The sequence below is a fragment of the Nannospalax galili genome, unplaced genomic scaffold (genome assembly GCF_000622305.1).
Source record: "Nannospalax galili isolate Female #2095 unplaced genomic scaffold, S.galili_v1.0 scaffold571, whole genome shotgun sequence".
Classification (NCBI taxonomy): Eukaryota; Metazoa; Chordata; class Mammalia; order Rodentia; family Spalacidae; genus Nannospalax; species Nannospalax galili.
In genome coordinates this window covers 2,203,341-2,216,873 of record NW_008330297.1, presented here as the reverse complement: position 1 = coordinate 2,216,873, position 13,533 = coordinate 2,203,341, and the positions used below count along the sequence as shown (strand labels likewise).

General features: G+C 44.5%; 1 protein-coding gene across 1 annotated transcript in view; it reads left to right on the top strand.

Annotated features, from left to right (window-relative positions):
- Window positions 1-13,533, top strand: part of Hadh (hydroxyacyl-CoA dehydrogenase) — a 41,716-nt gene that overhangs the window by 9,494 nt on the left and 18,689 nt on the right. The window contains exon 2 of the mRNA XM_008843657.2: window positions 10,958-11,086. Coding sequence (XP_008841879.1) covers window positions 10,958-11,086 — 129 coding nt within the window. The remainder of the gene's footprint in view (window positions 1-10,957; window positions 11,087-13,533) is intronic.

Below are 13,533 nucleotides of genomic sequence, written 5' to 3'. Positions count from 1 at the left end.
ACCAGGCTGGCCTTGAACTCACAGAGATCTGCCTGCCTCTGCCTCCCAGTGCTGGGACTAAAGGCGTGTGCCACCATGCCCAGCTTTTGTTGCTTGTTTGAAATAGAGTCTCATCATGTAGCCATGGCTAGCCTGGAATTCGCTGTGGAGCATACTGACCTAGAACTCACAGTTGTCCACCCGAATCTGCTTCCTGAGTCCTGGCTGGGGTTAGAGCATGTGCCACCATCCCTATTTTTTTTTAATGTGTGTAAGAGTTTTGCCTGCATGTATGTAAGTGTACCAATGTGTGCAGTGCCCATGGAAGCCAGAATATGTCAACATAGTCCCATGGAACTGGAGGTATAGATGGTTTTTAGCTGCCATGTGGGTGCTGGGAACTGAACCCGAGTCCTCTTAACCCCTGAAGCATCTCTCCAGCTCCTCTTTTCTTTAACTCCCAACACCGCCTCCCAACTTTCATATCATGAGTATTCTATTCTCTTTCCTCTTGAGGCCTCTCCCCCGAGAGGCCATTTCTAGTTTCCTGACCTCTACAGATACTCCAAATTAGACACACAAATGTATAACTTTGAATCTAGGATGTACATAGCCATAGCTATTCTGATGGATTCGAGCAGATCAGAGATTTTTGCACTGTGCTATCTGATGGACTTCAGCAGATAGGTGGATTTCTGATCCAGTTGCCCCTCCTCTCTGACCTTTGTTTTGTTTATTGGTCAGTTGCATGCCTTCCTGTGGAGGAGTTCATGGCTAAAAGTGTTTGAAAGGCAGTGATCTGTAGACCACTCTACCAGATGATCCACTTTAGTAATTAGTGATGTAATTACCTGTAACTAATACCCTGAACAATAACAGATTTTGCTAACCTTTAACCTTACGGTAGTGAAGAACGTATCTCAGATCTCCGTGATGGAGAAGAAGGCTGCGTTGGAAGGAGTCGCTGAGTGTCTATGGCTATGTTTAACTTGGCTTACACATGTGCTGCTCACAGACAGGTCTGCATAGCTCCTTTGATAAAAGGAACATGACACATTGACCTGCTAGAGAGAACTCAGCAGTCCACTCTGAAGTCATAGGAGTGGTGGTCAAAGGGCCTAAAGAATATTGACAGACTCTCTTTAAGCAACAGACTGTGTCTGCATGATAGTTTTCCTTTTGTCTCGCATTCCAACCACCAGTGCTAGAAAATGATTCACCAAAATAGTCTCTGTTGTTAACTCCTTGTTTTCTTGCTATCCTTTTCAAATTAATATGATTTCTCACAATTCTAAAGTGACTAGGAAGTTTTGTAAAGTGTGTTGTAAAGGATTTCTAGTAGCAAAAGCAAATGCAATTTCTTTGAAACTTATTTCTAAAATAATTTACAAATTGAGGGTTTTGAAAAACAGGTCTGTCATTCCTGAGCTGCTTTTATCATGAAGTGTCTCTGGTGTGCTGGTTTAGGATGGATGCAGGGAAGGACGTGGTTGCTCTTCAGGAACCCCACTGTCTGGAGAGGAAATAATACAAGTGTGAACAACTAATTACAATAAAGGCACAAGGCTCCTGTCCACCTTCTCTGCCTAGAATGTGACCTGAACAGATGAAAGTTTTAATAGTGTTATGCTGAGGGTCTTTTAAAATTTTATTTTTTGGTCCTAGAGAGATGGCTCAATGGTTGTGAGCATTTGCTGCTCCTGCAGGGGGACCCAGGTTCGGTTCCCAGCATCTACATCAGGAGGCTCACAACTGCCTTTAATTCTGATTCCAGGTGTTCACTGTCTTCAGTCCTCTGCAGGAAAATGCACACAGATGTTACACATATGGACAAGCAGGCACACACATACACACGTACACACACACACGTTAAAAACAAAAAAAATTTATTTATTTATTTTTTTTTTTTGGTCGAGGGAGAGGTAGGATTCTGGAATTACCTAAGGCCTTCCATCTTGGTAAGCATTTGCTTTACTGCTGAGCTATATCTTCAGCTGAAGGAAAAAAAAATTATTAGTTATTTGAAACAGAGTGGAGTTTATGAAGACATCTTTAACACAAGGATTAAGAGAAAAAGGTACTGGGGAAGAAAGTCAGATGCACCGAGCATGGGTGTGGCCTTCCCAGACACGACTCTCCAGGAAAAACTTCTAAAGACTTAAGGTGTGATAGGAGACATAGAATATGTCTTCTTATGGTAAGGAAAAATTGTGTGTGTGTGTGTGTGTGTGTGTGTGTTTGTGTGTGTGTGTATAAGACATGCACATATTGCATTACATACAGGAATTTACATTGACTGGAAACTGTAATTGTCCTGTGGGCCCGGCCACATTAGGATTGTGTCTGTGGTGACAGCAGCTTCAGAATCCGAAGTACATGATGCAGTAGCTCTAGAAAAATTCTCAGAATATTATCTTGAGTTCATAATCTAAAGTTGTTGACTGGCTTTTCACTTTACTTTATCATTCATCTTTCACACCTGGACTCTCCTACATTCTGGTGGCTAATGATCAAATTTTGAAAGTACATAAAAGAACCCCTATAACTAGTTCCTTATCATTTCGTGTTCAAATTCTGGGGGTTGGAGGTGCCTGTACATAACCAGATGACACTGAGCTGAGGCCTCAGCAGCTCAACATTCTGTTAACTGTTTATTTCCTGCAGTATCTGCAGGATTTTTATCTCCCACAAACATCTGCCGTTTCCATAAATCAGTATAGACACAAACAGGTGACTTCCTCTGCTAGGTGTTGGGAGAAATGTCTTAATGGGAGAGAGCCTCCGTGTTGGATTCTGAAGGCTGAGCTGGAGTTCCCCCAGCAGCAAGAAGGGGTGTGCCTGACAGAGGAAACCACATGGCTCGGAGTCTTGGAATGGGGGGAGAGAGAGAAAGGGTATGTGCTCAGGTTACTATGCTCCGAGCATTTGGAATTTAACAGTTCCTGGGCAGCTGCTGTGGCTACAAGACCAAGTCAGTTTCTCTCACTGAGAGATTTTAAATAGAAATTACAAAATACCCAGCTGACACGGTTTACTTTGTGTGAAATAGCATAAGAAGAGTAGTGAAAATCTCAATGTGAAGTTTTAAAACAAGAAAGACATCCATTTGATAAGAGGCTTCCTGGAGAGGTTAGCATCTGAAACAGGCCTTAATGACATATCAAATTTTTTTTGGTCTTTTTGAGACAGGGTCTCCCTGTAGCCCCAGCTGTCCTGGAACTCACTATGTAGACCAGGCTGGCCTCGAACTCACAGAGGATCCGCCTGTCTCTACCTCCCAAGTGCTGGGGTTAAAGTCGTGCACCACCACGCCTGGTGACATACCAAATTTTTTCATAGTTCTTTGGATATTTCTAGGTTAAGATGTATAGCTGTGGGTTTTTTCCAAACAGGTGGAAGTGGCCAAAAAAGAATCTAAGTGTAGGGGCTGGAGAGAAGGCTCAGAGATTGGTACCCAGCACCCATGTCAGGGGGCTTATAACTGCCTGTAACTCCAGCTCCATGGGGATCTGATGCCTCTGGCCTCAGAGGTACCAGCACCTATGTGCACATATTCACACCCCCCCAAAACACACACAGCTATAAAAAAAATACATGTGTAAGTGACTGCTCAGTTGGAAGCCATGTTGCTCCACGGTCAGCTCTAGTTCACTTTAGTGGGCTTTACCTGGGTCAAGTACTAGGTCTTAGATTCTTGCAAAAAGAGGATAGGCTAACCTAGAACACAAATATTATGCTCTTGTGCTATGTCAGCATGTTGTATCTAACTTCATTAACTTATTCCTCCCAACAATCCAGTTGCCCCAGTTTTGCAGATGAAGAGGCTGATAGAGGTTACGGGATGGTTTTCAGCTTCCAGCTGGCTCACAGGCACTAGAGTCTGGCCCTCGTCCGGCTCAGGGTTGAGATGGTTGCTCCAGACTCAGTCATGCCTTGCTGGGTCAAGAAGAGCATGTGAGCAGGAGTTCCAGCTTCATGTTCCAGCCACACGTCGACTTTCAGTTTGCTTATTGTTAGAATGAGAACAGTATTGGGGCTGGAGAAAGGGCTCAGAGATTAAGAGCACTGGCTACTCTTGCAGAGAACCTGGGTTGGGCTCCTAACTACTGTCTAGAACTCCAGTTCCAGGGGCTCTTGGGTGCTCTTGTGGCTTCCACTGCCATTGCATGTCATGGGTGCACTTATATACATGCAGGCAAACATAACATTTAAAAAGAAAAAAAAAAGAATGACAGCAGTGCTTCTTCCTTCAAAGGCTGTCAGTCAGTGAGGAACGAACAGTGATGTACTGTGCGCGGTACTTTCAGTTGGTGTTCTGGTTCATTTCAGGGTTACCGGAGCATTGGGGCAGTGTCTGAAGTTGCTCACCTCTAAGGTCAAATTTTTTGTTTTTTTGTTTTTTTTTAATGTGACCATTGATCCTTGATGGAAAGCATCCCTTCTTTCCTTCCTTCCTTCCTTCCTTCCTTCCTTCCTTCCTTCCTGACTTCCTGACTTCCTGACTTCCTGACTTCCTTCTTTCTTTCAGAGGGGGGGGTGTTATTGAGACAGGGTTTCCGTGTAGCTCCAGCTGGCCTGGGACTCACTCTGTAGACCAGGCTGGCCTTGAACTCACAGAGATCTACCTGCCTCTGCCTCCCAAGTGCTGGGACTACAGGCATGCACCACCAGGCCCGGCCTAACCTCTGCATTTTTACCCAAACTGAAGAAGTGTCCCACCTCTGCAGATGGTTTGTGTACTGTGCTGTAGTTGCTTGGTTACCAAGAAAGCACAGCAGTTCTTCCTTGGTTCTCAGCCCTGAACCAACATGTACCTGAAAGCTGTGACGAAACACTGACTCCCAGAAGGACTTGGAGTTTATTCCGAAGCAGGAGCTGGAGCCCTTGACCACAAACCACCATAACCACCCTGGGAGAGAGGCAGGCCTCAGCAGCAGTAAGGGCTAGTCCTCACAAGAAAGGAGCGAAGGAGCAGAAAGTGGGTGGGAGAGATTTCATGTGTAAGGAAGCCACTCAAGAACTTGACTAAAACAATCTGAGGAGTTCATGTTTCCCATGTGGAGACCTGGCTGCCTGGTGGAGGAAGGGAGCATGTGGAGACAGTACGTGAGGTCACCTAAAGTGACGCAAACCTCTGTTGGGGGTTGGGGGGGCAGTGAGCTTGAAGGCTGGAAGCACAGTTGGGAAGCTGTTGCTAAAGTAGTATGTCCGTAAACTAGAATGTAAGTATTACATGTAGTGTGGAAAGAGGAATGTTGAACCATGTGTAATACAACGTTCAGTTTAAATGTGTGTGCAACACTGGAAGTCAGCATGCACCTCTTTCCCAACAGTTCATCTCCTGATTACCAGAAAGCTTAGCTAAGATCACAGCGAATGATGCTTCATCTCAGGTGTCTCCTTGATGACCTCTAGAATCAACTGGGCACCTCTGGGTATGCCTATGGGGAGTTATCTTGCTAGGTCAGTGGGGATGAGGAGCCTCCTCCTAAGACTGGATGGCAGCTTTCCCTGGGTTTGGGTCCTTGACTGCCCACAGGAGAGAAAGCTGGCTGAGCACCGGCATTCATTGCTCTCTGCTTCTTGATATGAAGACTGCCAGAGTAAACCCTCCCTTCCTTAAATTGCTTTTGACAGAGTTATTTTATTGCAGCAACGAGAAAAGTCACTATTGCATGTTTTTTGAATATAGTAGTCAGGCTTATTTGAGGGGGGATGACACAAGGATTCTATAAAGCCAATGAAGTCCATAGATACCCAAACATCGCAAGCTATGACCGTTGATCTTAGTTACCTTTTAGAACTTGGTGCTATGACCCTGTTGCTACTATGTGCCACATATTTGAGTCAGAGCGTGGAGGAATCAGTACTGACCTGGTGCTTTCATAGTGCTGGAGGAAGCATGTCACTGGGGTGAGAACTTTGGGAGTATATGGCTTGCCTACTTTCAGTCTGCCTCCCTCTTCCTCCTGCGTCTGCTTGAAGATGTGAGTGCTCAGACTGCTCCAGCTGCCTCCCGCCATGACTCCCTATCATGATGGACTCTCACCCCTCTGGAAATGCAAGCACAATAAACTCTTCCTTTTATAAGTTGCCTTGATCATGGTGTTTTATCACAAAGGTTACTTCTCTTTGTGATAATGCCTGGAACATTTTTTTTTGTGGACAGCAGCAAGGTGGCTATTAAAATGTATCAGTTTAAAGACAGGGATTTCCTGGTCTCTAGGGGAGAGTTGACCACTCAGGAGTGGCATGGACCTGGGGGTGGGAAAACAGGACTGGGACTAACAGTATGTGGTAGAGCGATGCTCTGGGTCATGACTGCATTGAAAACATTCACAGTGTTTAAAATGCCATTTTCTAGGAGCACCACAGACCACATGAATCACAATACCTCTACGTGGCGCCTGGACTTAGGTCATTTTATACGTTCCCCAGCTGGGTCTAGTTTACAGCCAAGTTGGGGTGCAGATCTTAGATAGTGGTACTTAGACCTCAACAAGCCTCGGAATGTCTTGCCAGGCTTGTGGAACTGTAGTGCCCTATGCCCATGTAGAGTAGGATGGGCTGGTCTGGAGAGGAGCTGAGAGTTTGTACTGCTGTCAAGTCTCCGGGGGCAGTGCCACCATGGCCTAGAGGACGCTGCACTGGAGGACCCTCTCCTAGAGCTGCAGAGCATTAACATCCTGAACTGCTTTGGATCTGTGTCACTGATGTGGAAGCTGCCATCTGTCTGGATGGGTGCTGTGGTTTGGGGCGTGTGTGTGCACGTGTGCGCGCTCGCCAGAGGGCTGACATCAGGGGTCTTCCTCAATCACTTTCCTCTTTTTCTGTTGTTTTTGAGACATTTTCTCTCACCAAACCTGGAGCTTGCCCAGGAGGCTTGACGAGCCGTCCAGTGAGTCCCTGGGATCCTCCTGTCTCTGCCTCCCCAGTGCTGGGATTACAGGAATGTGCTTCTGTACTTGCCTTTTTACATGGGACTGGGGATTTGAACTCATGTCTTAATGCTTGTGCATACCCTTTACCAACAGATCCATCTCCCCAGCCCCGTCAAGTAATTGCTCTTACCATACTGTAGTTTGACTGAAGCTGAAGGATGTGTTACTGATACTGTATATCATTATCTGGCCATGCAGGTAGACTTCCTGTTCTAATTAACCTCATAAACTTCATCATCTTTAAAATGGAGCAGTAGGATCAGTTTCATAAAGACCCTGAAAGTGTGTTAGAACATCAGTTTGGGAAAAGCTGATTGTTACTCAGTAGGACTCTTTAATGGTATTGTTACCAAGTTACTAACTGTTCTCTTTCTTGCATTGAAGGCTGTTAGGAATGGGCCTGGGGTCTCAAGAAAGTGACCACACAATCCAAAGTATTTCAGCAAGGCAAAAAGTTTGACTTCTGCGGAAGGGTATGGAACCTGATGAATCAAGCACGCAAGCACACCAAGTGGTTGTTAGTTCCTAACGTAAAGGGGTCCTGTGCCTCACTTAGAGTGGTCACAGTTCAGCCTCATATTATTTCACTGGCTGACTTAAAATGACACAGTTGACAAGCAGAATGCAGTTTTCAGAACCTAGTGTAATCTTGAGCACACATTTTGATCTCAAGAAGTGTTAACCTTGGAAGAATTCAAATTTCTGCAAAGGGGCTTCTTTGCAGGTTTTTTTGTTTTTGTTTTGTTTTTTTGTTTTTTGAGACAGGGTCTTCTTGCAGTCCCAGCTGGCCTGGAACTCACTATGTAGACCAGGCTGGCCTTGAACTCCCAGAGACCCACCTGCCTCTGCTTCCCAAGTGCTTAAAGGATTAAAGGCGTGCGCCACCACGCCCAGCTGCAATTTTTTTCTTTTAATGAGAAGTTCTGTCTTATTTAGCCCTTTGATAGGAAAGATAGCACCTTTTTTTGTTTGTTTGTTTAATATTTCCTATAAAGAGAATACCAAAACGATCAGTAGCCCAAAGTTCCTATGAAATGCTGTTTTATTCCTGCAGTACCTTGAAAGCTGGTCAGTTGTTCAGCAGATACACCAGCATGCCATGTACCCCTCTGACTAGAATACAGGAAGACAAATTCTGGAGTCGTGCTGTCTCAGAAGTTGGATCCTGACTTTATGGCTTGACAGCTGAGTGGTCCTGAGCAAGTGGCTCCCTCTTTTATCCCACTGCTTCTTTTGCAAAAAAGACATTTGCTTCAGTGGAGTTGTGAGTCAGAAATAGTCTTGGGAAAATGCAAACTTGATCCTGGCACTTGGCTTCTCAGTACAGCGTCCTTCTGTTTTTTGTTGCATTTTCATCAGTTTTCTTTTTTAAAGGCTTGTGTTTTCTGTTGGTTGAGAGTAGGTAGAGAGATTTCTCACATTGCCTGGTATAGGGGAATGACAGCAAACACACTAATAATTCTGAAGAAGCATCTGACTTCCAGGAGGCCATGGCTGCCTTGACATGCTTAAGGCTGCCTCAGCGGGTCAAGCCAGTCTGCACTGAGCATCCTGCAGCTTTTCTGGATTATGCTGGGGCAAAGTCCAGACTGGCTGTGTCCTGAGTCCCCCTCTGTGGTAACGTGTTTAGTCTGACTCACCAGTAGGAGAGGGATCTGAAGCCTGTAGGGAGTGGAGTGGTAGAAGCAGGGAACACTGGACCCACAATGCTGTGATTACAGGTGATGAGCCTCTATTGATGGCTGTCACTCACAGCTGCCAATCACAAAGCAGTTCAGTTACCTCCCCAGCCCTACCAGGAACTTGAGATTTATTAATTTCTATGTTGGGTTCTCTATTAGCCCTCCAGGTTTGGTGACGCATTAGGAGGGCTCACAGGACCCACATACCATCAACCTCATGCTGGTAAACTTACTAAAGCAAAGGGTACAAAGTAAAAGTAACAAAGGAAGGCAGAGGAGGTAAAGTCCAGCCATCAGGCAGGAGGAGCTTGCAAGGGGCCTCCCTTTTGCATCACAGCCACATTAGATATGTGCAGTTGCCCCTGCAGTAAGCTGTGACATCATGGGTAAAGGCAGTCCATGGAGGTGCTAGCCAGACACTTGGTGTCCAGGATTTTACTGGGGGTGGCCATGATGACACCCACTACTGGCACGTTCCAAGATTTCCCCAGTCTCAGAAAGAAAAGCCAGCATTATTCGCTGTATCATCAGAGAATAGTGGGACCTCTCCTCACACCCAGTTCCAGATGCCATCCCCCAAGCCTTGCAAGCAGCCTTCCCAAGGGCCGCAGACCCAGCCTGTTGTGTTGGGTCCTTTCTACATGGTTGCTAAATGTCCTGTGTCCTTTCACCTTGTACTGAATTAGAGGCTCAGATTTGTGTCATGACAAATTGTTGGCTCCTGCCTTGGCTTGTTGCTCATGGAGAAGTGTTAGGCAGGGCGCATGGCGTTCTGCTTTGGAACATAGTCTTGTTGTGTGCTGCCAGCCTTTCTGCTGAGACTTGGGCTCACTGTGTGCTTCTCTGCTTTATCAAGATGGCTCGTCCGTCCCTCCTACCGCCCCCCACCCCCATTCCCACTCTCACTCTGCTTGGTCAGCCCTGGGTCTCAGTAGCCTCCCCTTTCTGTGGTTCTCAGGTAGGCTGTTAGTCGTTTTGTTTTTTAAAAAATATTTTATTTATTATTTTTATTTCAGGTGTATTGCCTGCATGTAGGTAAGTGCACCTGTGTCATGCAATGCCTGAGGAGGCCAGAAGAGGCTGTCGGATCCCCTGGAAGTTACGGACAGTTGTTAGCTGCCATGTGGGTGCTGGATTCGAACCCTGCTCTTCTGCAAGAACAGTCAGTGTTCTTAACCACTGAGCCATCTCTCCAGCCCCCTAGGGTGTCAGTCTTTAGGGTGCTGAAGCCCACAGGTTCTGACGTGCACCACCACGTGGGAGAAACCTTAGATACAGTTGTAATTTGTACCCTGCCTTTCAAACTCGACTTCGCATTTTGAAAGCCATGTCTTAGAAGTCTCACTTTAGAATTTGGATCTGTTTGCATTTAGATTTTGTTCATTTGTTTTTGGTTTCTTTTCCTCTTTGATTTTCTGCTTTGACTTTCGTTGCTTGGCTTTGAGAATCACTTGATGACAATGGTTTGAGACTCTATTTTCATCTCTTGCTTATTCCCTGGGCAGATCTCCAGCTAGCTGCTCTCTTTCCACAGCACCAGTACTCACAGGCCTTGAAACAGCGACTCCGCAGGGTCTTCTATGTGGGCCTCCTGTCCCCTGTGTTATGTCTGTACCAGGTCATGTGTCTTCTTGCCTAATTGACTCACTTGTGCGTAGGTGAGCTGATGGCTACTTTTTAGCCCGACTTCCCCTTCTGTCCTTGCCAAAGCTATTGACAGACTAGTGAAGTAGGATCAACTTGTTACTTCGTATAAACCAAGCTGGTTGTTTATGAACTTGGGCCAGCTTCACCAAACATCTATATCTCAGGGACCTCATCTGACTAGATTTGAACAGGGAAGGGAGGGAATTTGGAATTGCCTCCCCTCAACTGGTTAACTGCTGTAGACTGCTTTCATTGGTGTTTCATCACTAAATAGGTCTTGGGGCAGGGTCTTTTTGGCTTGGTTTGACTATTAAAGTTTTAAAGCTTCATCTACTTGTGATTTGGGGGCTCCAGAGGAAGACAGAGGGGTGGAGCTGCACCTGTCTGCAGCTCTGAGGAGAAAATGCCTACTTCTTTCCAGGACAGTGGTCAAGTCATTACAGGATGTGACTGACCTGTACATCCTGTTTACACCTGGGTTCACTATTTACCTGTTACATGACTCTCAGTATGCTTTGGGGCCTCATAATGTTGTTTTGAGAATTTGCTGTATGATTTAGAACGTGTCAGGCAAGAGTATGCATTTACTAATGGCTTACACTTACATTCATGGGCTGTTTTGAGTGGAATGGTGGTAGAAGTCATATGGAATGTGAAACTGATTCTTTTTCTCTTAAGACAAAATATTTATTTTGTTTTTGGCTCAAGGTGGCTGCAGCAACTGGCCACACAGTGGTGTTGGTAGACCAAACAGAGGACATCCTGGCAAAATCCAAAAAGGGAATTGAGGAGAGCCTAAGGAGAATGGCGAAGAAGAAGTTTGCAGAAAACCCTGAGGTACTTTCTTTTCAGTGCTTTAGGGCCAGTCCTCTGATCGCTTCACATTTTTGGGGGGCGGTGTACTAGCCCCGCCTTACTTGGTGTGTGTGTGTGTGTGTGTGTGTGTGTGTGTGTGTTTAATTGCTGATTGTAAAACTTATGATTGTTTAGATCAATATAACATGTCACTAATCCATTGGGGCTGATTAGGAAACAGGAGAAAACTATTTCGCTATTGGGTAGGCTTTAAGGTTAAAGAGAAACTGTGTAGGTGGTGAGCTCATCTTCAAACACACAGTCAGACTGAGGAACACTTATTTTGCCATAAAGAGAGAGAAACAGGAATATACTTATTGTACTTGCAAGGTAAAAACTGTATGGCATGATAAACACTGTATTTAGATAGAAATTTTTGATGGTTTAGATGCTGTCTTATCCCAGGCTAAAGGTTAAACACTGGGAGGAAATGTAGGGTCAAGTGTTCTCATTTTCCTGGGCAGGAGACCCAGAAAACCATGATAAACTGAGAAATTGGGAATTTTGACTTACTGAATTTTTTTTTTTTTTTTTTTTTTGTAGCCCCAGTTGGCCTAGAACTCACTATGTAGACCAGGCTGGCCTCGAACTCAGAGAGATCTGCCTGCCTCTGCTCTCCCGAGTGCTGGTTTTAAAGGTGTTATCACCACATCTGGCCCTTGCCAGCATCTTAAGGCAATTTTAATTTGCATTTCCTCGATGGCTTAGATGTTAGAACACTTTTGCAGACATTGGCAATTTGTATGCCTTTAAATTTTGGGGGGTTTACTTATTTTTATGTGTAGAGTGTTTTGCCTGCATGTATGGAAGTATACCCATGTGTGCAATGCCTGCAGAGTCCAGAAGAAGGCATTGGATCCTCTGGAACTGGAATGTGGATGCTGGGAACCAAACCTGGGTTCTCTGCAAGAAGTGCTCTTAAAAGCTGAGCTTCCCTTCAGCCCGAATTTATATATCTTTTGAAAACTTTCATTTATTAGCCCATTCATTCATTCATTCATTCATTGGATGATTTTTGCTATTTTTTGGTTTTTGTTTGTTTTCAGACAGGGTCTCACTATGTAGCCCTGGCTGACCTGGAACTCACTATGTAGACCAGGCTGGCCTCGAACTTACAGAGAGCCACCTGCCTCTGCTTTCCAAGTGCTGGGATTAAAGGTTTGTACCACCACACCCAACAATATTTCATTTTTCGTTATCGTGGTAAAATATATACAATGTAAAATTTGCTATTTTAACCATTTAATAATTTTATTAGTGTGTATGAATTGTATATGACAGTGAGTTTAGTTATGACATTTTCATACATGAGCATAGTGTATTTTGGTTCTATTCACCTCTCTTGTCCCCCATTTTCTTATATACACTTCGGTGGCATTGCTTTTATTTATATGCCTAAGCTTCTAAAGCTGTTTCATGATGTCAACCAGAAACTGTATCCATGAAGCAGTAGCTCTGCTCCTCCTTCCATTGCCCCCTGGTAATATGCTTATTCTAGCTACGTCATAGAATCATGTGATGCTGGCTTACTTTACTTTGTTTACTTTAAAGTTTTCAGTTCAGCCTATAGCATGTGTCACAGTCTCATCCCTTTTATGACTGGACAGTGTTCCTTTGTATGCACATTCCATATCTTTTTATCCATTAATTTGCTCGTAGAATTGGCTTGTTTTCACCTTTAGGCCACAGTGGACATTGGTGTGGTACAGAAACAGGTCCTGCTTTCCTAGTTGGTGTTCACACAGCACTGTGAGACCAGCACCGTAGCTGCTAACCATGCGCAACTTGAACACTTGAAATGAGGCTGATCTGAGCAGAGTTGTGCTCTAAAGTATAAATTAGACCCAGCTATTAAGGACTTAATAGGAAAAAAGAATGTAAGAATGTAAAATATCCTGGTAGTTTTTATATTGATTATATGTTCAAGTGATAGTTACATAGATGATGATATAATATTAGATATATTGACAAATAAAATTAATTTGTTAGTTTCATTTCCTTTTAATGTGAATAATAGATATTTTAGAATTACTGATTACCTCATATTGCATCTCTGCTAACAATTCTGATCTAGCAATTTATTCCAAAATGATTTTTAAAATTACTTTTATGTGTATAAGTGTTTTGTCTGCACATATTTAAATGTACCATGTGGGTGCAATGCCCACAGAGGCCAGAAGATCCCCTGGGACTGGAGTTTTGGACAGATGTTAGCTACTACGTTGGTCTGGAAGCAAAATCCAGGTCCTCTGCAAAAGCAGCCAGTTGTTTTAACATCTCTCCAGGACCCTCTTGCTCTTCCTGCTCCACTGTGATTTTTTTTTTTTTTAAGATGCTTTTGCTATTACAAATATTGCAGTGCCGGCTGGCCTTTAATCCCAGCACTCGGGAGGCAGAGGCAGGTGGATCTCTCTGAGTTCGAGTCTAGC